This window comes from Mobula hypostoma, chromosome 13, assembly GCF_963921235.1.
Source record: "Mobula hypostoma chromosome 13, sMobHyp1.1, whole genome shotgun sequence".
Lineage (NCBI taxonomy): Eukaryota > Metazoa > Chordata > Chondrichthyes > Myliobatiformes > Myliobatidae > Mobula > Mobula hypostoma.
The window spans coordinates 14,164,461-14,190,023 of NC_086109.1; the positions used below are offsets into that span (position 1 = coordinate 14,164,461).

General features: G+C 42.4%; 1 protein-coding gene across 2 annotated transcripts in view; it reads right to left on the reverse strand.

Annotated features, from left to right (window-relative positions):
- Positions 1–1,347: 1,347 nt before the first annotated feature.
- etnk2 (ethanolamine kinase 2) overlaps positions 1,348–25,563 on the reverse strand; it is an 84,279-nt gene continuing 60,063 nt past the window's right edge. Inside the window, exons 5-8 of one of the 2 annotated variants that reach the window (XM_063065318.1) lie at positions 24,293–24,376; positions 20,100–20,260; positions 5,288–5,361; positions 1,348–4,898 (exon numbers count right to left, since the gene is read on the reverse strand). In XM_063065318.1, the coding sequence (XP_062921388.1) occupies positions 4,826–4,898; positions 5,288–5,361; positions 20,100–20,260; positions 24,293–24,376 (392 nt within the window). In that variant the 3' untranslated portion in view covers positions 1,348–4,825. The remainder of the gene's footprint in view (positions 4,899–5,287; positions 5,362–20,099; positions 20,261–24,292; positions 24,377–25,563) is intronic. The other variant, XM_063065320.1, reaches the window with a different exon arrangement.

Genomic DNA, 25,563 nt, shown 5'->3' on the forward strand with positions numbered 1-25,563 from the left:
TGCCATTTACAAAAGTCCAGCAAGACAGGAGGTAGATTCCATGAACCTCCCTACGGAATGGTCCAGAAGTTGTGGGCATGGGCTCTGCCTGCAGGGGTAAACTACTAAACTTGTCAGAAACCTTTTTCCTCTTAATGGTTAATTTTTTTTTTGGCATTCATTGCTACCAGACAGCTGTGGATATAGTTAGGAACGAGAGTACTAGAATCAGGGAGCAGAGAACAGGCCCCTTGTCCCACCACATCAACGCCAACCCAAGTGCCCTGATCCCATTCGTCAGCATTTGGCCAGTTCTATGCATTGGTGAGCCACATATTGCTCCAGGTACTTTTTAAAACGTTAGAGTAATCTCTGCAACCATCTTTTCATAGTGTGTTCCAGATTGCAACTACCACCTGGTGAAACATTTTCCTCATGTTCCCTAACCCTTAATCTGTAACATCCCCATAGTGGTAGTGTGCCTATTAGCTCCAAGGGAAACACATACAACCTATCCAGTCTTCCCGTAGATGAAATGCTCCATCCCAATGTCCTAGTAAATCTCCTTACACTCCAGTGCAATAACATCCTTTGTGACCCAAATTTTAAGGTTCTACCAAAACCTTTTATACTCTATACCACAGGCAATGAAGGTTCATATCTCAATGGTTTACATGCAGTGCCATTAAAGGAATGTTATGGACTTTTAAGTCTATATATCCTCCTGTACTCACCACAGGGTCTTAGCATTCGCTGTGCACATCCTAACCTCACTGGATCTCCCAAAATGCATCACGTCATTCGGCACAACTACATCGGCCACCACTCCAGCCAACAAACACCCTGATCAATTTTGTTGCATAACCCAAGACTATTCTCACATTCAATGCACATGCACTTGGTAGATGTGAAAATTGATGGCTTTTACATATCTAAAACAGTCATGTACATCTCTGGACCTTAAAGGAATTGAAGCAAAAATTTTGTCCAGAGATACAAGAGACTGGGGATGCTGGAATCTGAAGCAAAAGGCAGGGGAAAAACTCAGCAGATTATGCAAAAGATATGCCTGCCATTTTGGATTGAGATTCTGTGTCAGCAATTTTATCGAATCACATGAAATCTGTCAGAAGAAACTTTGACCTCAACATCTCTGTTGAAACCACCGATGTCACTTCCTGAAATGCTCTGTGCTTGGTACATCATGAGGCACTGCATTTATCAGTGTTGGAAATAGTCTCCACTTCAATAGTATGGAATACTCAGAAACACTTCCCTCTGGTCTGCTGTCTGCTTCCCTTCGCGTGCATGGGGCACACCACATTAAAGTTAAGAAAAACAACATGCAAAGTACACAGAAAATCTTTCACTGATTATTTTATTTACACGGTTATTAGCAGTAACCTCAAAACAGTTGAATTCCACAGGAGGTAGACAAATTCATCAAGTCTTAGATCTTTTTTGCCGCCACTTTTATCCAGGGTCATCTTGCACTCGAGGCAGCAGTCAGCTCCCCCCACCCCCCAGCATCATGTGGCCACATGAATAGTTATGATCAACCAATAGCAAAGATTTAGTCTAACAAAATCCGATCAACATATTATTTGTGCGCATAGTTTAGTAAAACTGATCACAGCTTGATTAGAATTCACAAGCCAGTCCACTGTGGCTAAAGTTCCTCAGGTTTAAGATCTGAAAGTTTTGGTGCTCTCTTTTAGTTATCAGATCCTTCACCATCATAAGTTTATGAACAGCTAGACGAAACATAGATTTCTTGTTCTCTCTGTTACTGACCCACATCTTCCCTACTCTGGAATCTGCTTGATACAAGAAAAGGCGACCCTCCTGAATAAAGGAACCTCCAGTCCACCAACCAGTAGCTGGAATCACATTAAATCAAATCTTTTTTTTAAAAAAAAAAGAGAATCTTGGATTCAGTGCTTCACAGGTTAAGTGCACCCTTCATTAATCAGACACTAAAAGAAAAACAAAATTTCCACTCAGTCTAAAAGTAGACAAAGTATACACACTGATAAATATTGTTTACTAGTTTATAAACAGGCATTACAACAACAAAAACTGCAGCATTGTAATTACAAAATGTACAGCAGACCTGCATTCCAGTAATCAGTTTGAAAGACATCTCTACACTTAGCTTCTGGGTTAGGAATTGGACACATATTGAGATGAGCTGAAAGTAACGGAGATGGCTGATGGGCATTAGAAGCAGAGTAGCTCAGGGCTGGGGTGGGGGGTGATGGCAAGAGGAAGGAAGGTGGTAGTAACCACAATTGCCTTAAATGTAGACAGACCCATTTATGTTCCTGCTCCTCTTCACGATCTCCTTGGTCATTCTGTTGTGCTTGGAAAGGGGCAAGAGCTAATTGAGGAAAACAAGGGCATGACCCGAGTGGGCTCCTTTCCTTGACAATTTGTTCTGTTCAGTCAGGCTGCCTTTGGATGATAATGGCCAGTTCAGCGCTCCCTCACCCCTGCCTAACTTCACAAACAAAAATGTTTTTCTTAATATTAAAAAGGGACCATATTTGTCTACTATCATTTACAACCAGAACAGAGAGGATTGTGATATGAAGCTGTACTGTCACTGCAGGGCTATCTAATGCTGATGGAAATTGCTTCTATTACATGGGCGATCCAATGTATAAAGTTGTCACCCAAGACCCTCTTCAAATAGTTCTATGAAGCTGATTTTGTTAATGAAGGAGAAGGCGTGAAGTGAGTTGACAGATGGGTCAGTAGATATTCATGACAGTATGAAATGGTAAAGTCACTGGAATTCTGGTGTTAAGCAAGTGGTCACACTGGGCATCACAAATGCATGCAAGTGCAGCATGTAGACTTTGCCTGAAAGCATCACAACACAGCAGCTCAAAATGTATGATGATTTGGGAAACTTTCTAATGTATCACTCAAATGCCACACCTCTGACTACTGTAGCCAAGCCAAGGTTACAATCATCCTGAAGAGTTGAGAAAATACTTCCTCCCCCCACTGCAAATATTCAAATAACTTCAGTGAGGGGTCATTCATCCAAATAACAGCAATACAAGCTTTCCATCTATTCGGAGTAGCAGGATAGTTCAGCTTCGGGCTACAGCTGGCTAAACTACAAACGCTGTGTAATACTATAGGGAAGTTGCAGATTGATCAGAAATGTCTGTCTTTGCACTGCAAAACAATTTTTTTTTAAATGGCATGTAAGACAGTGATAATAAATCTGATTCTGAAATGCACATTGTGAGGTAACTAACATTGTAATTGGAAGATTCTGCAAATCCCAGGTAACACAGACACAGACACACACACAATGCTGAAGGAACTCAAGCAGATCAAGCAGCATCTATGGAGAGGAATCGATCCGGACTGAAGAGTCTCCGCCCATAACACTGACTGTTTAATCCTCTCCCTAGATACTGCCTGACCCACTGAGTTCCTCCAGCATTTTGTGTGCGTGACAACACATATTTCCCACTGGTGTTTTGTGAAAGTCTGTTGATGAGAGAGTGAGCAGTGAGATGGTACAAGTTTTAGAGCAGAAGCAGTGGGTACTGCGAAGGACACCCCTCAACCTGTCACCACTGAAATAAGAGAAGATCCTGGATGGACTCAGCTGGTCAGGCAGCAACTGCTTTAGTGTGGCAGAGAGACTCAGCAACTGCATTGAGCTTACTATGACTACATGGGTCTCCTCCCAGGGACCCAGGGTCATTCCAGACCTCAGAGGGATTTACATATCCTTTCTGTGACTACATGGGCTTCCTTCTACTTGTGGGTTGGTAAGTTAATTGACCACCATGTATCACCTCATGTGTGCAGTGTAGTTGAGCGAGGGAAAGAAAGTTTCAGCTCAATAGCCTTTGTCTTTTGCCCCTCCAGTCTCCAACTCTGCTAGAAACCAAAACGGTCTAAAAGAGCTGCCATCTCAGGACACAATCATCATTACATAGCAGTTTGAGTGTATACAGTTTTAGCCAAACATGTGCCTCCCCCCCAACCCCCACCCACCCTCCAGCAGCTGGCCATCTCTGTGTACATGCTCTGCATCTACAGGTCACATGCGTCACGTAAGTGAGGAGGCCACCGACCCTCTTCACTTTCAGTCAACCCCACCCAGTGCTAGGGAGCTGGACAGGATAGTGCACACACTGCCCGAGCTTCAAATCTCACGCCCGCTTGTTCTCACACACTATTAATAAAAACTACAACCGATTTACTGACCCCCTCATGCCTGGTGTCAGGGGTTACTTCTGAAGCAACTTCAGAGATTCCTGCCAGCCCTGGAGCTGCTGATGTTGGTGTCAGTCTAAACCTCCCTGTGATGAGGGTGGCAAAGGCTCAATAACCAATGTTCCTCGAAATAGTCAATGATCAAAAACATCACCACCCCTCCACACTGTCCACCATACCCCCCCCCCTCCACCCACTGCCACATTTTCAGATTACTCCTCAATTTGGTCCCCATTGAGAGCAAACAAGATCTGGAATGTGATTAAACTCTGGAATTTTATGGGGGCCATGACAGGGATGCAATGGAGAAAAAAAAAGGACTAGGGCTCAGAAGGACTGCTTTCGTCTTCGACCCCAGGCTCACAGTAACACTCAAACTAAGAGAAGCCAAGACTCTGGCTAACAGACCACTTGGCTAATTCTCCAGGGCCGTGCCCATAGTGAGCACAGGTCAAGAACCTGGGGGTGGGGTCTAGTTTGCAATCTCAAACTGCAGGGATTAGGCTCAATAAATTGAAGAGGAAGTGAGGTTGTATACTGATAGGACCGCCAAGGGGTGATTGTGCACCATGGCAATGGAACACGATTTCACCCTATCTCACACCGGAGTCTGAAGAGCAGTGACACAAGGCTTCATCTTGAAGTACTGGTTAAACCTCAGGACACTGTACCTGCAAGACAAAAAAGGAACATGTTACTGAGGTAAGGCAGGAACATCAGTAGTTGTAGCTTTATCATCACTCAAGGGTAGAAGTGAAGGCAATCGATTTTGTTTGAAAGGATCAAGTGGTGGTTTATGAAAATAGATGTTAATGAAAGAATCCAGGATTTTCTTCTTGAGAATGGGACCAGTGATTATGTAATGTTACTTATGGCCTAAATATTTGTGTAATTAGGACTGGGAAGCAATACTATCTGTACTTAGATGATTAGAATGCTTATTCTTTGCTCAGAAATTGAAAATGTGTGAAATGAAATTTAATAAACTGGGTAGGAAATACTGGTTCTTGAAGGGAGCTTTCAGCAAATTTTCAAATGGTGTTAGCCCCTAGGTACTTACCCTAAGAAATCGAAGTCTATTGTGGAATACTTTGCTTGAATCAATGCCCAGAACCCCCAGAAGAAATGAGATGCCTGAAAGCAAAAATTTCAAAAGGACTACTTTAAATTAATGTTCAGTTGAGAATCTTTAAATTATTAGCACAGTCCTGTGCTTCTTTTAGAGGGGTTTGGGTAGCACAGAGAAAAGGGTGGTTCAGAAAGGTTCAACATTGCTCTCGATATGTGCTGGGGTATATGGTATTTGCTTGTATACCCGGTTGTCACAGGTACACCAACTGGATTCTCGACCATTCACAACCCTTAATCAAATTTATGGAAGCAACCTGAGATACAGGCACCAAAAATGTCAGGAGGCTATTAAACAAACTTCTGTAAAGATTTCCATATTGTTGCTAATACCACTGGCTTTGGAGCATACCAACTGACCTGCGATAAACTGATCAACCCAAGGAAGACTGGAGGGTGATAATCAAAGGAATGAGTGACTTTAAAAATTAATAGTTTAATTACATAACTTAAAGTTAGCATACGATCACTTTGGAAAAGCAATGGCATGTTGACTTTTAATGCGAGGGGCTGGGATACGACAGCCAGGAAACCTTTGTTTGACTGTATTGGGTTGGTGAAAAATTGGAGTTTGGCTTGCAAATTTGGTCCCTGTATCAGAGGGTATCTAAAAGTGGATTTCTGAGATCAGCTAGAAGACAGCGGGTCTGCACTCACTAGAGCTTAAAATTAGTAGCTCTGTGATTAAAAAAGAACACAGAACAATTGGGATAGATTGACTTGGTGAAGGGTTTTTTCTTCAAATGTCCAGAGTTCAGAACTAGAAGGCAGTGTCAGAAAGCAGGTCATTTATCCAGATGCAATGTCATTTGGGTGTTGAGAAGGTTATAAGTGCTCAGCAGTTGAGTTGTTTGCAATCTGAGGTTTAATTTTGAGAAGGGAGTTGGAAATGATCAAAGTACAAGGTCAATGGATTTACAGGTTTTTTGGTTAAGCGGCAGACAGAACAGCCTTGAGGATACACTGCTAATTCTCAACATCTCAGACTTGTACATGACCTGAAGAGCATGCTATTCCATCAATGATGCATTCATTAGATCTGGTCATTTCACAAGCTACTAAACTTCTAGTTTCAGTAGGCACTTCTTGTCGGTCCCCTTTTATTTCCAGAGAGGTGAAATAACACCAAAGGCCAGGACACGCTCAGTGTTTCAACACCTTCCAACTCCAGATTTAAAGGTCACATTTTAAAAAAAAACAACAAACTCCAATTTATAGACAATAGGTGCAGAAGTAGACTATTCGGCCCTTCGAGCCTGCACCGCCATTCTGAGATCATGGCTGATCATCTACTATTAATACCCAGTTCCTGCCTTGTCCCCATAACCCTTGATTTCCCTATCCATAAGATACCTATCTAGCTCCTTCTTGAAAGCATCCAGAGAATTGGCCTCCACTGCCTTCTGAGGCAGCGCGTTCCACACCTCCACAACTCTCTGGGAGAAGTTGTTCCTCCTCAACTCTGTCCTAAATGACCTACCCCTTATTCTTAAACCATGCCCTCTGGTACTGGACTCTCCCAGCATCTGGAACATATTTCCTGCCTCTATCTTGTCCAATCCCTTAATAATCTTATATGTCTCAATCAGATCCCCCCTCAATCTCCTTAATTCCAGCGTGTACAAGCCCAGTCTCTCTAACCTCTCTGCGTAAGACAGTCCAGACATCCCAGGAATTAACCTAGTGAACCTACGCTGCACCTCCTCCACAGCCAGGATGTCCTTCCTTAACACTGGAGACCAAAACTGCACACAATACTCCAGGTGTGGCCTCACCAGGGCCCTGTACAAATGCAAAAGGATTTCCTTGCTCTTGTACTTAATTCCCTTTGTAATAAAGGTCAACATTCCATTAGCCTTCTTCACTGCCTGCTGCACTTGCTCATTCACCTTCAGAGACTGATGAACAAGTACTCCTAGATCTTTGTATTTCTCCCTTACCTAACTCCACACAGTTCAGATAATAATCTGCCTTCCTGTTCTTGCTCCCAAAGTGAATAACCTCATACTTATTCACATTAAACGCCATCTGCCAAGTTTCTGCCCACTCACCCAGCCTATCCAAGTCACCCTGAATTCTCCTAACATCCTCATCTCATGTCACACTGCCACCCAGCTTAGTATCATCAGCAAACTTGCTGATGTTATTCACAATGCCTTCCTCTAAATCATTGACGTAAATCGTAAACAGCTGTGGTCCCAATACCGAGCCCTGTGGTACCCCACTAGTCACCACCTGCCATTCAGAGAAACACCCATTCACTGCTACCCTTTGCTCTCTATCTGCCACCAGTTTTCTATCCATGTCAATATCCTCCCCCCAATGCCATGAGCTCTGATTTTACCCACCAATCTCCTATGGGGTACCTTATCGAATGCCTTCTGAAAGTCAAGGTACACCACATCCACTGGATCTCCCGTGTCCATCTTCCCTGGTTACATCCTTGAAAAACTCCAATAGACTAGTCAAGCATGATTTGCCCTTGGTAAATCCATGCTGGCTCGACCCAATCTTATCACTGCTATCAAGATATGCCGCTATTTCATCTTTAATAATGGACTCTAGCATCTTCCCCACTACTGATGTTAGGCTAACAGGGCGATAGTTCTGTTTTCTCCCTCCCTCCTTTCTTAAAAAGTGGGATAACATTAGCCATTCGCCAATCCTCAGGAACTGATCCTGAATCTAAGGAACATTGGAAAATGATCACCAATGCATCCGCAATTTCCAGAGCCACCTCCTTTCGTACCCTAGGATGCAGACCATCTGGACCTGGGGATTTGTTAGCCTTTAGTCCCGTCAGTCTACTCATCACCGTTTCCTTCCTAATGTCAATCTGTTTCAGTTCCTCTGTTACCCTATGTCCTTGGCCCATCCATACATCTGGGAGATTGCTTGCGTCTTCCCTAGTGAAGACAGATCCAAAGTACTTATTAAATTCGTCTGCCATTTCTCTGTTTCCCATAACAATTTCTCCCAATTCATTCTTCAAGGGCCCAACATTGTTCTTAACCATCTTCCTGCTCTTCATATACCTAAAAAAAAACTTTTGCTATCCTCCTTTATATTCCTAGCTAGCTTGCGTTCATACCTCAATTTTTCTCCCCGTATTGCCTTTTTAGTTAAGTTCTGTTGCTCCTTAAAAATTTCCCAATCATCCGTCTTCCCACTCACCTTAGCATAGCATTAAAAAAGTATAACAGAGCTATCTCTGACTTCCTTTGTCAACCACTGTGGCCACTTTCCCCCCTTTGAATCCTTCCTTCTCTGGGGGATGAACTGATTTTGCACCTTGTGCATTATTCCCAAGAATACCTGCCATTGCTGTTCCACTGTCTTTTCTGCTAGGATATCTGATCAGTCAACTTTAGCCAGTTCCTCCCTCATGGCTCCATAGTCTCCTTTGTTCAACTGCAATACTGACACTTCTGATCTGCCCTTATCCCTCTCAACTTGCAGATAAAAACTTACCATATTATGGTCACTACCTCCTAATGGCTCCTTTACTTCAAGATCACTTATCAAATCCTGTTCATTGCACAACACTAAATCCAGAATAGCCTTATCCCTGGTCGGCTCTCGTACAAGCTGCTCCAAAAATGCATCCCGTAGGCACTCTACAAACTCCCTATCCTGGGGTCCAGTACCAACCTGATTTTTCCAGTTCACCTGCATGCTGAAATCCCCCATAACTACTGCGACATTTCCTTTGCCACATGCCATTGTTAACTCCCTATTCAAATTGCACCCAATATCCATGCTACTGTTTGGGGGCCTGTAGATAACACCTATTAGGGTCTTTTTGCCCTTACTGTTCCTCAGTTCTATCCACACTGACTCTACTTCTCCTGATTCTATGTCCCCCCTTGCAAGGGACTGAATCTCATTCCTCACCAATGAATGACACCATTTGCCACAATATCACTGCCAATGATCTAAACTTTGCATCCAATGTTATAGTGAAATTTCTAACTCTGGGCAGGTAATTCTTCGGTCTTTTCCTCCTTAACTATAATAGCAGATGTTAAATCGCCAACTCGTAAATAGTCAATAATTTGGTTTTAAATCTGCCCCCCTCCCCCAGATCCCATCATCCTCACTCCCTCACCCATCGCTGCTTATCGTGGCAGTTCCATCTGTTAGGCAGCATTAACAGCAAACTAGATCTCGAGTGTGACTCAACTGTTTTTTCAGCAATTGCAAGTGAAGTGGGGGTTGCAGCAGGAAAAATGATTACAAAAAGTCCTTTTGACCAAGTTTCGGGCATAACTGGAACACAATATTAAAAAGAGAAAAACTCAGTCACCATCTTGGGGAGCAACAGAACAGACTATAATCTAAACTTCTCTTGCATCAAGCAATCTGTTAAAGCTTTGTGGAACAGCACTGGTTTGACACGGTCCACTGCTAGACTTGCTAATCTGCCGCCGTTAGTGTCAGGATTCTGATCAACAGGTTGCTGAAGGGAACATATCACAATGCCTAGTGATACAATTGTCTTCTCCAAACACAGTAAGAATGAGAACTATGGAACAAAGTACAAAGGTTACCACCAACCTGTTACTGGAACAGCATGTCTAAGGTAGTTTCAAGTACAAGTCCTACAATGTGACTTCAGTTTTCATTCCATTTTAAATGCTACACTGAATACTTAAAACAACTGATTTGTGGGTACAAACTCAAGAGATTACCACAAGACACAGGAGCAGAATTAGCCCACTTGGCCCATCGAGTCTGCTCTGCTATTCCATCATGGCAGATTCATTATCCCTCCCAACCCCATTCTCCTACCTTCTTCCCGTAACCTTTGACACCCTGACTAACCAAGAACCTATCACCCTCCACTTTAAATATACTCAATGACTTGGCCTCCAAAGCAGTCCATGGCAATGGATTCCAGATTCACCACCATCTGCACTAAAGAAATCATTCCTTATCTCCATTCTAAATAGATGTCTTTCTAGTCCTAGACTCTCACACCATGGGAAGAATCCTCTCCACATCCACTCTATCTACATCTTTCAATATTTGAAAAGTTTCAGTGATATCCCCCTCATTCTTCTACATTCCAGTGAGTACAGGCTCAGAGCCATCATTTTGTATTTGCACAGTTCAATATCTTTTGTGCACTGGTTATCCATCCTGTTGGCGCAGTCTTTTATTGATTCTCTTATGTTAATGGACTGAGTATGCCCGCAAGAAAATAAATCTCAGGGCTGTATATGGTGACATGTGCACTTTGATAATATACATAGAAACATAGAAAACCTACAGCACAATACAGCCCCTTCAGCCCACAATGCTGTGCCGAATATGACCTTACTTTAGAAATTACCTAAGGTTACCCATAGCCCTCCATTTTTCTAAGCTCCATGTACCTATCCAAGGGTCTTTTAAAATACCCTACTGAATCCGCTTCCACCGTCATCAGCTGCAGCCCATTCCACACTCTACATAAAAGAAAGCTTAACCCTGACATCTCCTTTATACCTACTTCCAAGCACCTTAAAACTTTGCCCTCTCATACTACTTTGAACTTTCATTCCCAAAATCAGTCTCGTGAACTCCCAAATGCCAGCACATCTTTTCTTAGATAAGGAGCCCAAAACTGATCACCATACTCCCAGATGTGATGTGACTAATGTCTTATGAAGCCTCAGCATCACACCCTTGCTCTTATATTCTAGTCCTCTTGAAATAAATGCAAATATTCCTTCCAACCAATTCAACTGGCAAGTTAGCCTTTAGGGAATCCTGCACAAGGAGTTCCAAGTCCCTTTGTACCTCTGATTTTTGAAGTTCCTCTGTTAATAAAATAGTCTGGATCTTTATTGCTTCTTAAGTCCAGGACCGTACAGTTCCCTAAGCTATATTCCATGTCACTTCTGTGCCCATTCACCCAATCTGTCTAAGACTATCTGCAGACTCCCTGTTTTTCCTCAACACTACCTGCCGCTCCACCCATCTTTGTATGGTCTGCAATGCTGGCCACAAAGCCATCAATTCCATCATAAAAATCACTGGTGTATAACGTGGAAAGAAATGATCCCAATACAGATCCTTGTGGAACACCACTGGTCATCGGCTGCCAAACACAAAAGGCCCCCTTTATTCAAACTCCTTCTAGAAATTCAGAGTGAAGAAACAAACACACACAATGCTAAAGGAACTCAGCAGGTCAGGCAATATCAATGGAGAGGATTAAACAGACAATATGTCAGCCCAGCAAAGCATCAACTTTTCATTCCTTTTCATCGATGCTGCTTGACCTGCTGAGTTTTCCAGCACTTTGTGTTGATTTGTGGGCTGCATTAGGTTCCTAATATACATAGTATTAAACAAGATTCAATAAAAAATGGCCCCTCCCCTCAACTTGCACTATTACCACTCTCTCCAAGCCAGATCTGTAGCAGCCCCCATGAATCCCATAAACTTGCTTTCGCTTTGCCCCATCCTTGGTGCCAGAGTTTCAGCTTCCGGCCTCCAAGCACAAAATCCCTCCCAAATCCCACATGCTCTCTTAAACTGTACTGTGTACAAAAATTTTATGAGGTGCCTCTCCACCCAAATTCCTGACTTGCTGTTCATTTTGTCTGACAACAATGCTATGTAATCCCTTGTGGCATTTATCACCCCACTCCCTGCATCAAAAGACTAATCCATATACTGTAGACTGCTGCAGAAAAATCGTAAAAAATTTGTGTGCACCTTCAACTGCATATGGTGTGGTATCAGAATGTTGCTTTTCTCAATATCAGCAGTAAACATTTTTAAATAGTGCACCGTTGCATCTCTTTAGATCTTAAAGGAATTACTTACTGACACTTACTAGCAAGCAACAACAAAATCCCTCAAAATACAATAAGGCAAACCTTTATTTTTGATGTTAATTTTTGAGAGATTATGCCATTTGGAACATCCCAAAGTAACCTAGACTGAATGTATCGGCACTTGCAATGAAGCTGCACCCTTTCTGTAATGAACAGAAAAGTCCACCTAGATCTAAGTCTCCAAGTGGGGCATGACATCAAAACCTTTCAACTCAGATAACAAATGCCACTGATCATGACAAGTTCAGTAATTTTCAACTTTGGCTAAGAAATATTTCTCCCATTCAAATACACCAGAGACGGCAGATGCTGGAATCTGGAGCAAAATCGAGAAACAACCTGCTGAAGGAACTCAGTGGGTCAGGCAGGATCTGTGGAGGCAGAGGGAGAGCTGACATTCTGACTTCTTTCCTTTTCAGTCCTGATAAAGGGTCTCAGCCTGAAATGTTGACTGTTTATTCCTACTCATAAATGCTGCCTGACCCACTGAGCTCCTCCAGCAGGTATTGTCCGTGTTGCTTTGGACTTCCAGCATCTGTAGTACCTCTTGAAGCTGACTTTCCTTCTCCCTGCACACCACTTCCTGATGCAGGGTCTCAACACCAAATGTCGACTACCCTTGTGACTTCATAGATGCTGTTTAACCAGCAAGTTCCTCCAGGTTCTTGTTTTGTCCCTCTCCCACTGCTTCTATTCAATTGGTTTCCACCACAAGGCATAGGAACAGAATTAGGCCATTCAATCTGCTCCGTCATTTCATCGTGGTTGATCCAATTTTCAGCTCAGTCCCAATCTTCCGCCTTCTCTCCCCATATCCCTTCATGCCCTGACCAATCAAGAATCTATCAACGTCTGCCTTAAATATATGTAAAGACTTAGCCTCCATAGCTGCCTGTGGCAAAGAATTCCACAGATTAACACTCTGGCAAAAGAAATTCCTCATCTCTGTTCTAAAAGGTTGACCCTCTATTCTGAGGCTGTGTCCTCTGGTTTTCGTTTCTCCCACCATAGAAAACATCCTCTCCACATCCACTCTATTAAGGCTAAACATTCAATAGGTTTCAATAAGTTCATCCCTTATTCTTCTGAATTTTAGTGAATACAGGCCTAGAGCCATCAAACACTCTTCACACGACATGCCATTCAATCCTGGAATCATTTTCATGAACCTCCTTTGAACCCTCTCCAGTTTCAGCAAACCTTTCTATGATAAGCAGCCCAAACCTGCTCACAGTACTCCAACTGAAGCCTCACCAGTGCTTCATAAAGTTTCAACAGTACATCCTTATTTTTAAATTCCAGTCCTCTTGAAATGAATGCTAACTTCGCACTTGCCTTCCTCACCACAGACTCAACCTGTCAATTAACCTTTGGGGAATCCTGTACAGGACTCACCTTAGTTTTTTGTATTTCTCTCCATTTAGAAAATAGTCAACCCTTCCATTTTTGATCATACTATATGATCATACACTTTCCAACACCATACTCCATCTGCCATTTCTTTGCTCATTCTCCAATCTGTCCAAGTCCTTCTGCAGCCTCTCTACTTCCTCGAAACTACCTACCCCTCCACCTATCTTCATATCGTCTGTAAACTTCAAAACAAACCCACCAACCCATCATCCAAATCATTGACCTATAACATAAAAGTAATCAGTACCAACACAGAACCCTGCGGAGCACCACTACTCACTGTCAGACAGACAGAAAGGCTCCCTTTATTCCCACTCTTCACCTCTTGCCAATCACCCCTCTACCCCTGCTAGATTGTTTCCTGTAATACCATGGGCTCTTAACTTGTCAAAGGTCTTCTGAAAATCCACGTACACATCAACCGATTTTCCTTTGTCTATCTTGCTTGTCGTTTCTTCAAAGAATTCCAACAGATACGTCAGGCAAGATTTTCTCTTGAGGAAACCATGCTGACTACAGCCTTGTTTAATCATGTGCCTCCAAGTCGCTGAGATCTCATCCTTAACAATTGACTAACATCTTCCCTACTACTGAGGTCAGACGAACTGTTTCCTTTCTTGCTGCTCTCTCCCTTCTTTAAGAGGAGAGGGACATTTGCAATTTTCCAGTCTTCCAGAACCATTCCAGAATCTAGTGATTCTTGAAAGATCATTACTAATGCTTCTACAATCTCTTCAGCAATCTCTATCAAAACCCTGGGGTATTGTCCATCTGGTCCAGGTGACTTACCTACCTTCAGATCTTTCAATTTCCCAAGCACCTTCTCCTTAGTAATAGCAGCTGCACTCAAGTCTGCCTCCTGACACTCTCAAATTTCTGCTAGTGTCTTCCACAGTGAAAGCCAATGCAAAATACCTAATAAGTTCATCACCATTTCTTCATCCCCCATTTCTACCTCTCCACCATCTTCCAGCGGTCCAATATCCACTCTCACCTCTCTTTCACTTTTTATATATCTGAATAAATCTTTGGTATCCTCTTTGATATTATTAGCTAGCTTACCTTCTAATTTCATCTTCAGACCTTTCAGTTTCCTAAAAACCTTCTCTCTAGTTATAGTAACTTCACACACTTCATGCCCCCTGACACCTGGAACTTCCACCATACTGCTAGTGTCTTCCACAGTGAAGACTGATGCAAAATACTTATTCAGTTTGTCTGCCATTTCCTTGTCCCCCATTATGATCTCTCCAGCATCGTTTCCCAGTGGTCCAATATCCACTCTCACCTCTTTTACACGATGTGTCTGAAGAAACTTTTGCTATCCTCTAATATTATTGGCTAGCTAGATTGGCTCCACCTGTACCTTCTTAGTGACTTTTTTTTGTTGCCTTCTGTTGGTTTTTAAAAGCTTCCCAGTCCTCTAACTTCACATTAATCTTTGCTCTATTATATGTCCTCTCTTTGGCTTTTATGTTGGCTTTAACTTCTCGTTAGCCTCAGTTGTATCATTTTGCCTTTAGAATACATCCTCTTTGGGATGGGATGCATACATCCTGTACCCTCCAAGTTGCTTCCAGAAATTCCAGCCATTGCTGCTCTGCCATCATCCTTGCTAGTGTTCTTTTCCAATCAATTCTGACCAACTCCTCTCTCAGGCCTCTTTAACTCCCTTGACTCCACTGTAATACGATACATATGACTTTAGCTTTTTTCTTCCCAAATTTCAGGGCGAACTCAACCATATTATGGTGACTTACCTCCAAGGGTTCTTTTACCTTAAGGTCTCTAATCAATTCTGGTTTATTACACAACACCCAGTCAGAATAGCTGATCTAGTGCACTCAACCACGAGCTGCTCTAAAAAGTCATCTTGTAGATACTCTAGAAATTCTCCTTCTTGTATCCAGTACCAACCTGATTCCACCCCCCCCTCCAAAATCTACCTGCATATTGAAGACCCCCATGACAAATGCATTACCCTTTAGGCATGCATTTTCTATTTCCCGTTGTAATATGTAGGCCACATCCTTACTACTGTTTGGAGGTCTGTATATAACTCCCATCAGGGTCTTTGTACCCTTGCAGTTCCTTTGCTCTATCCACATTGGTTCAACCCCTTCCGAGCGCATGTCTCCCCTTTCTAATGATTTGATTTCATTTTTTACCAGCAGAGAAACACAACCCCCTCTGGCTTCCTGCCTATCCTTTCAATAAAATGTGTATCTGTGGACATCAAGTTCCAAGCTATAACCTTTCAGCCATGATTCAGTGATGCCAATCTGCAACTGTGCTGCAAGTTCATCTACCTTATTCTGTATATTGCACACATTCAGATACAGCTTCAGTCCTATATTCACCCTTTTCAATTTTGTCTGCCTTTTACATTGCACTTCATCCTGTTGACTAATTTTGCCAATCTCTCCTCACTACACGTAGCTGCTTACAAACAGGCAATCTATCTTCAGCACTATTATCCACCTTTTGTACTTGCATTGAAATACAGGCAGCTCAGGACACTAATCACGCCATGCTCAATTGTTTGCTTTCTAACTTTATCTGAGGTCTTAGCAGCATCTACCTCCACAACTTCTCCAACTGCTCTGGCACTCTGGTTCCCACCCCCTGCAACTCTAGTATAAACTCCACTGTGCAGCATTAAAAAACCTTCCCACTAGGATATTAGTCCCACTCCAGTTCCGATGCAAACTGTGCTGTCTATACAGGTGCCATCTTCCCTGGAAGAGAGCCCAATGATCCAAAAATTTTATGCCCTCCCTCTTACACCAACTCCTTAGCCACCTATTAAGCTATATAATCTTCCTAGTTCTGGCCTGACTAGCATGTGGCCCAGGCAGCAATCCTGTGATCACAATCCAGAGGTCCTGCCCTTTAACTTAGCACTCAACCGCCCATGCAGAACCTCGTCACTCATTCTACCTTTGTTCACCCTCCCACTCAAGAATGCTGAGGACTCGATCGGATATATCCTGGACCTCAGCAGCTGGGATGCAACATACTATCTGGGAATCTCATTCTTGCCCACAGAACCTCCTGTCCATTCCCTTAATGAATTTTCTATCACCACAGTGTGCCTCTTCCCCCACCCCTTCCAAGTCACAGTCAGTGCCAGGGACCAGGATACTGTGGCTTTCTTCTGCTAGGTCATCCCTGCCGACAGATTCCAAAGTGATTTCCTGTTGTTGAGGGGGATGGCCACAGGGGTACTCTGCACTGGCTCCTTAATCCCTTTCCCCTTTCCGACTGTCACCCAGTTTCCAGTTTCCTGGACCTTGGGTGTAACTACTTCCCTGTATGTCCCATCCAACACCCCCTCAGCCTCCCAAATGATCTGGAGTTCATCCAGATCCAACTCCATCTCCTGAACTCAGTTTGTTAGAAGCTGCAGCTGGATGCATTTCTCAGTTGTCGTCGTCAGGGAAACGGGAGGTTTTTTTGCCTTCTCACAACAGGAGCATCTCTACTGTCCTAGCTGAGCAGATATAAACAGAAGTGGGAGGGGGGGAGAAACAACTTGAGCTTTTCCTTTGCTTTCTCTGACTGAAACCTCTCTTTGCCAAAGCTTTGAAGAGCTAAAGCGTAAAGATCACCACTCAGACAATGGCCGCTGTGCTTGCCCTGCCTTCCTTTAATTTGCTTAATAATCAATCCCAGGTGCCAATCAGTCTCTGGTTAAAGCTCTTTTGCTGCCGTGATACGCTGTTGTATTTTATCCTCTGGCAGTGGTCCTGACTGAACTCCCCTCTCCAAACTGTCAACATCCGGATTGGCTACTGGTCTATGCTGCTTTACTTAGTAAAATTTCTGTATTATAATACATTGATACGAGGCAAGTTTGATGCCAAACATGGAAGCCGGGGTATTCAATTTCTTGAAATTAAACACAACCTGGAATAAAAGATATCACAAAGCAAGAAAATCCCACTGGATTCTCAAATATTCATCTGCATGCTTATCCCATTTTGCCTGTTTGCAATTCTAGAACCAATGTTCAAATTTCAAAGTAAATTAATTATCAAAGTACATATATGTCACCATGATCAACCCCAAGATTTATTTTCTGGTGGGCATACAATAACCATAATAAAATTAATAAAAGACCACACCAACAAAGTGGACAACCAGTGTGCAAATACATAGAGAATAATAATAATAAATAAAAATCAATAAATAGAGAACAGGAGATAAAGAGTTCTTGAAAGTTAATCCATAGGTTGTAGGAACAGTTCAGTGATGGGGCAAGTGAAGTTATCCCCTCCGGTTCAGCAGCCTGATAACTGAGGGGTAAAAACTGTTCACGAACTTGGCAGTCCTGAAGCTCCTGTACCCGCTTCCTGATGGCAACAGTGAGAAGAGAGCATGACCTGGGTGCTGGGGGTCCTTAATGATAGCTGTTGCTTTCCTGCAACAACGCTCCAGGTAGGAGGTGCTCAATGGTGCAGAGGGCTTTATCCGTGATGCACTGGGCTGTATACACTAATTTTGTAGGTTTTTCCATTCCAGGTTGTGATGTAGCCAGTTAATATACTCTCCACCACACATCTATAGAAGTTTGTCAAAGTTATAATAACGTATTTGATTCTTAAGTGCTCACCATTCCAATTAATTTGAGAACAAGTATCAGTGTTGCCAAAGTCCATATACTATGAATAAAGGAATGTTTCCTAAAAAGGAAGATTCTGAAGAATAATTACTGGTGATAAACGTGCAGAAACCAATTTCCTAAACAAGAGAAAATCTGCCGATGCTGGAAATCCAAGCAACGTACACAAAATGCTGGAGGAACTCAGAAGGCCAAGCAGCATCTGTGAAAGAGTAAACAGTTGATGTTTCGTGTCAAGACCCTCCATGAGGACTTCATCAAGTCCTTAAGGGTCTCGGCCCAAATTATCAACTGTACTCTTTTCCATAGATGCTGCCTGACCTGCCAAGCTGCTCCAGCATTTGTGTGTTGTTTGAAACCAATTTTCCAATGGGAAGGACCTACAAAGAGCAATGGGATAAATAACCATTCAAATGTTTGAGCTAAATACAGATAATTAATTCCTAGGAAACACTGCTTCTCTTTATTTGATGCCATTGGTGTTTACATCTACTTGAAAGGTCACACAGATGGTGGAATAGAGCCTTCAGTTAGATGGAGAAAAATGGCCTCAACTCCCACAGTGCAGCACTACTCTAAACCAAGCCAGGATAATTCTGGATTGAACCAGGAATGAGAACATTATAATCAAGACAAAACCAGTATGCTTATATCAAGTGTAAATGATTTGATTTCAAACATTAATGGCTGAAAATACTCCTGTGAAAAGGGATTTCTTCCAGTGCCAAATGTTTTATCTCCATGACATAAAATGATATCTCTTACAATTTACTTTGGGACCAGTTTCAGCTCACACATCAGTGTACACCGGCTTACAGTTTACCAACATACTGATTTTAAACTCTTATTTTCAAAAAAAAAAAACCCTGCTCTGACATTCAAGCTCTATGATCCTCCGGGATCTTGTGTTATATCATTTCTGACCTCGTCTACCCCCAAATCTTAAGGCTGCACTACATTCAGTGGCCACTTTTATTAGGTCCCTATTGAACCTAATAAAGAGGTCACTGAGTATATGTTTGTGGTCTTCTGTGGTTGTAGCCCATCCACTTCAAGGTTCGATGTGTTGTGCATTCAGAGACGCTCTTCTGCACACCACGGTAGTAACGCGTGGTTATTCCAGTTACTGTTGTGTTGCTATCAGCTTGAGCCAGTTTAGCTATTCTCTCATTAACAAGACATTTTTACCCACAGAAATGCCACTCACTTCTTGTTTTTGGTAAAATCTAGAAATGTTGTGCATGAAAATCTCAGGAGACCAGTCATTTCTCAGATACTCAAACCACTCCATCTGGCACCAACAATCATTCCACTAAGTCATTAAGCTCACAGTCTGATGTTTTGACCATGTCTGCTGCTTTTATGCACTGAGTTGCTGCCACATGATTGGCTGATTAGACATTTGCATTAACAAGCAGGTGTACCCAACAGAGTGCTTTCACTTGCCTAGGTCTCAAGCTCTGGAGTTCCCTGTTCAACACCTCTCCTTCAATCAATACCACCAAAATAAACTGCAATATATTCGATTGATTAAAACAAAAGTTTATGCTTCAAAGTAATGGATGAAATTACTCTTCAAAGTGTGGAGAACTGGAACATAAAGCACTCAGATTCTTTGTGATGATAAATAGGGTACAATTGCTAAGTCAACAGATAGTATGTTTTATTAAACTACTATCAGCATGTTTTAACAAGAGAAAGGATTAAGTTTCTGTCTGTGAAGAAACTAAGGCAGAGTTACTTAGTTCCTTCCTCAATGAGATAATGCTACTGGACAGGATAGATTCGGATATGGCATAAAGCAGATTGGGGGAATATGATGAACAGGGCTGTTGAGATTCATTAGTTCCTGATTTGGGTTCACACCGTGTACTTACCAAGGAGAATTTGTTGACTTGGACATAAAGGGTGTGTACTTCATTGTCAGTTACCTCGCCTCCCTTCTTGGTAAATTGTTTACACGCTTCCAAGTAGGTTCTCAGCCACTGCATCTGCAAGGACTCATCTGGGTACAAAGAGTAGTCTACCTCATTCACCCCTAGCACAGAAAGAGGCGCATTATAATTATTTGCTCAACTCACATACCAGAAATACAATAAATCCATGCTCAAAATGACCAGCCACATTTCTTTCCCAGTCTTGCTTTAGATATGCAAAACTGAAGCACAAAACACCCAGTCACAAGTTCACAATATGAAACACTACAGTTATTGACAAGCCGTGAATTTTATTTAGGATCATTGCTGTTCTTTCAGAATGTTCTGAGGAAGTTGCAGTAAGGCAAAAGACAAAGCAAGGATAGCCTGGGGCAGTTGTAGTCAAGTAAGATGGTCAGACACCTCTGCCTACTATAGTTAAGATAGGCTTGGACGACTGCAGCAGTGTAGAAAAGCCAAACAAGTGAGGCCTCTGTGGTGAAGCTTTTCCAGACAGGTCTTCCTGAAACATAGCATCCCTTTACAGAATAGGCAGTGCCAAAGACAGACAAGTTAACAGAAGGATATGAAGCATACCCAACATCCAAGACTCTATTGCCTTTACTAACTTCAAGTTATCAGCTATATGCTCGAACTTCCAATTGACTTTAACACCTGCTGTGAATGGCGACTGATCTTGCAATTAAGGTGTGTTCTGAGCCCAGTTAAATTGTGTGAGGAAACTGGACTAAGGTGGTCAGAGCCACTTCCAATGGCTCTTATGACAATGCACTGCACTCCAAACCATGCAATGGGACTCCCTCTGCATGAGGTAGCATTCGGACATCCATGCGTTTTGCCAGTCACTCTTCCCTTTTTAGTAAAAGAGATAGACATTCATATTGTGAGTGAAAACTTGTTAAATTGTGTGGCATTAATGCGAACACAAAGGTCTCAATCACCAGGTATCAGCAGCCCAAAAAGTCATGAAAACTGCAGAGTACCACACCTACCAACCTGAAGACTGACTGCTGGTGAGAGCCTACCAATGAAAGAACTGCTTGGAGCCCCACTGGGAACATCCATTTAAAGCGTTGCTGACCACATACACTGCTTTAAAGGGTCCAAGGAAAGCCAATGTGGATACACACCTTGCACGTCCAGCCAGCAGGAAACAGGTGGCCAGAAGATCCATGATAAGGAATGGTGGACTGAACTCTTGATCTTTGCTACTTGCCACCTATGTAACCAAATGTGTTTTGAGTATCTGGCCATCCACTTCCTGCCTAAATACAGAAGTGTCCCACAATACTAATACTCTTAACATTTTTCTCCACCTTTGTTATGAATATGCGTTGTTTACTAACCAGTCAAGTTGTTGTATAGGCTCTCTACAGCACACCCATTTGGAAGGAGGGTTGCTAATGCGGCCTATACCCCTGAATCGTAATGAGCTTATTCGTTGATACCAAAGCTAAATCTGTGAGGGAACAGGGAACTGCACTGCCCATAGAAATGACTCTTGCCAATGCAATTGTTTCAAGGGCTGGTATCAACCTACCTACAATGGAGGGCATAACCCCTCTGCACTGTAGCTGCTTCATGGGGATAGGGGTGAAATATGTTACCATAACCAGCAAGGGATGGATTAGACTTGGGTAACAGTATGTGGCCAACAGGCCCATTAGTGGCTGTCAGCAGCACCCCTTCCAAAACGGGATCTTGGTCTGAACAAAACCCACGGAGGGGTGTACTCACCTATGAAATACCATATATGTACCACTTGTCTACACATCCCACTGAGCAGGGCCACCAGTGAAGGAGCATTATGGAAATTAAGCACTTGTGGATAACAGCAATCCTGTTCTGGGCACCAGCCAGACTCACTCACAAGAACTTCAATATAGTTTCAGCATTGGAAAAATTGGCTAACCGATACAGCCTTAGCACAATATGGTACAAGTCAATAATGTAATCACCACCAAAATAGTGGCAAGCCGAACTGCGGCCCTTCAAAAATCGATTTGCAACTGGAATTTTTGTTGGCCAAAAGGAGTGGCATTTGTGTTACCACTGGCCAGGGGTGTTGCATGTAATTAGCATGGAACGGGACTAGTCTTAGGTACCAGTGCATGCAATGTCTGCACCACTGGTGACCCTCTCTGATTTCTCCAAGAATATCACCAATTTAGCTGTGCACATCTGAGTAGGAGATGATAAGGTTGAGGCGATTGAGAAGGAGCAACACAAGACATTATCCTCAACTTGGATTACATTTGGCTGACTTCATACTTCACTCAAGAGCTGGGGCAAGTCTATTGTACAGTGGGCAATGGGAGCCATATTCTTGTTAGTTCTCATATTCCATTTAGTCTCTTGCCTGAGGTTACTCTGAAATGATAGCCTGCAGAGCAGCTACCTCCATCATGATACAGCAGCCAAGCACCCCTGACAAAACTGCACAGAGTTTCAGAGACTCTATGCTATTGAACTTAAAATTTATGTTGTCCTCTACAGGACAAAGAGGAGGGAGTGTGGAAGCTACAGAAAGGCAAAAGGTTAAAGCAAGGATTGCCTGGGGTTGTTGTAGCCCAGCGAAATATTTGAAGTGAGACTGCTGGAGACACCGCTGCTTAGCACAGACGAGACAGACTGGGGTGACTGCGGCAACGCGTACTCAAGCCAAACGAGTAAGGCGTCTGTCTTTTTAGACAATAGGGGGTGCCAAAGATACAGATGAGCTAACAGAAGGATGTGAAGCATACCCAACTAAAGCTCTACTGTCTTTACTAACTTCAAAATATCATCGGCTGTCCACTCAAAATTTTTTATTGTGAATGGCGATTGATCTTGCAAGTAAGGAATTCAAAATTACAGTTTATAATGATCAATATCTGTAACTGATAAGCAAATTCTGTTTAAAAATAGCAGTTTTCTGTTCAGACTTCGAAGAATATGATGGCAGGGGCTAAAGCCTTGTGCACAAAATAAAAAGAATGCTTGAATTATAAGAGTGCTACTTTGACAGTTCCAAAGCATATCCCCAAGTAAGCACGTTTTGAATTGAACTGCTAATAAACAGATAAGTGCCAATTTACCTGTTGAAATAACACTATGGCATTCTTTATATTCAAAGTTTGCAGATATGGCTTCATTTAACATCTCATCCAAAAGATGAGATCTGTGGTAGCACATCACTCCAATGGCACTGCATTAAAGCCAAATTTGTGTTCAAGTCATCAGAAAGGAATCTGAGCAGAGTCAACTTGATAGATAGAACACAGAAAAGTACAGGCCCTTCAGCCTCTTAAATGTCCCCAACATATCTGTCTCTACCACCAGCACCGCAGACAGCACATTCCATGCACCCACCACTGTTTTTAAAAAAAACTACCTCTGACATCCCCCTATACTTTCCTCCAATCACTTCAAAATTATTCCCTCATTTTAGCCAGTCCTGTCCCAAGAGAAAGGTGCTGACTATCCACTCTATCCAGGCTTCTCAGCTTATACACAACAATCAAGTCACTTCTCATCCTCCTTCACTCCAAAATAAAGAGCACTTGCTCACCCAACCTTTACTCCCAAGATGTGCTCTAATCTAGGCAGCATCCTGGTAAATTTCCTCTGCAACCTGTAAAGCTTCCACATCTGCCCTATAATGAGAACTTAACATTGCAAAGACTGGGAGGATTTCCTTTCAAGAGCAAAGAAAACATTTTTAAAAGTTATGGCAGGACACTCACTTACAGAAGGAGCAGCTTGTACTATCTATAGGATGCACTGCTGCAACTCACTAAGACTCGGACAGCATTTTCCAAACCACAAAGTCTACCAGCTAGAAGGACAGGGGCAGCAGAAGCATGAGAACACCACCACCAGGAAGGTTATCCATCAGACACATACAGTCCTAAACTGGAGATACAATTGCCATTGCTTTACTAGCATCGGGTCAAAATCCTGAAATTCCCTCCATGAAGGCATTGTAACCCTATGCCTCAAGGACGGCAGTTCAAGGAAGTCGAGGTTGGAGAAGTTGGTTTGAGATGGTGGGGAATTATTTTCCAGATTTCCACAACATTGTGCCTTAAGCATTGCTATCAACTTGAATGGCTTGGTTCAACAGAGCGAAGCTGCAGGTACAAAATACTCACCTGCAAATTCATTGAAGTGATTTCCAATATCGAAAGCCTGGTAATTATAGCTGGAATACTCGTAGTCAATAAACTTCACCCAACCTACAAATAAATTAAACAGGATTAAAAAAAGGGCTTCTCAAAAAAATTACAAACATAGAGGCAGTCTAAGTCCACTGCATTAGATGGCCAGAACTCAGATTTTGAAGTATTAAATTGTGTAAAGACTGCATTTTATTGATAGATACATTCAGCTTCACCAACAGAAAGTGCAACTCCATTCCACTCTATACAAGGTGGCAAACTGCTGTCATCAAAAATACATTCAGAATTATCCCACAGGTACTGTTTTTTTAATGTATTTCCACTGGCTGCCTGACAACAAAGGGTTTAAACATGTCCAAATTAATTTGCTCACAGTAAATGAAGTGTCAACTTATGGAGCATTCTTATGTTAAAAAAAAAGCATTGTATTTCATTATTTTTCCATTCCTGCATTAATCAGAAATACATCTGAACACTCTATAGCAACCGCTCAAAAGAGTATGACTAAGTAGCTCAACACGTGCCCGTTAAAGGTAGTGAATCTTAAAAAGGATCATCGCAACAGAAGTAAGAGCAAGTGGCAGAATTAAATAGGATCAAACTGACATAATGAATGATGCTTCTCAGGCAAAAGAAGCACTTCTTGAAAAGGTTAAAAGCTCTAATATGGAATCCAGTTTATACCCGCATAACAAATGGAAAGAGACAGATGTCACCTGCTTGAGACGGCACCTCCTGCAGATGTTGCCATTGGGCATATTTAAAGTGAAGTTTGATAGGTTCTTGATTAACCAGGATGTCAAAGGTTACAGGGAGAAGGCAGGAGAATGGAGTCGAGATGGAAAATAAATCAGCCATGATGGAAGGGTGGAGCAGACTTGATGGGCCGAATGGCCCAATTCTACTCCCAAGTTTTATGGTCTCATGATCCAATGGACACATAGGTGTATACAACTACCATTTATGGAATGTTATCCTGGCAGGAATCACCACAACCTTAACGTGGAGAAGAATCAGGTAGAGCAGGTACACATAAATTTCTTTAGAATTTCTAACTAATTTAACTTGCTCGAAGTCAAACATGAATAGAAGTTTATTAAATCACTAATATAAGCATATTTGCAATAGGAAAGATAAAAGCTTCTTGCAAAAGACTACATTGCCTAACATCCAAACACGAGGAAATCTTCAGACGTTGGAATTTCAAGCAACACACAAAAATTGTTGGTGAATGCAGCAGGCCA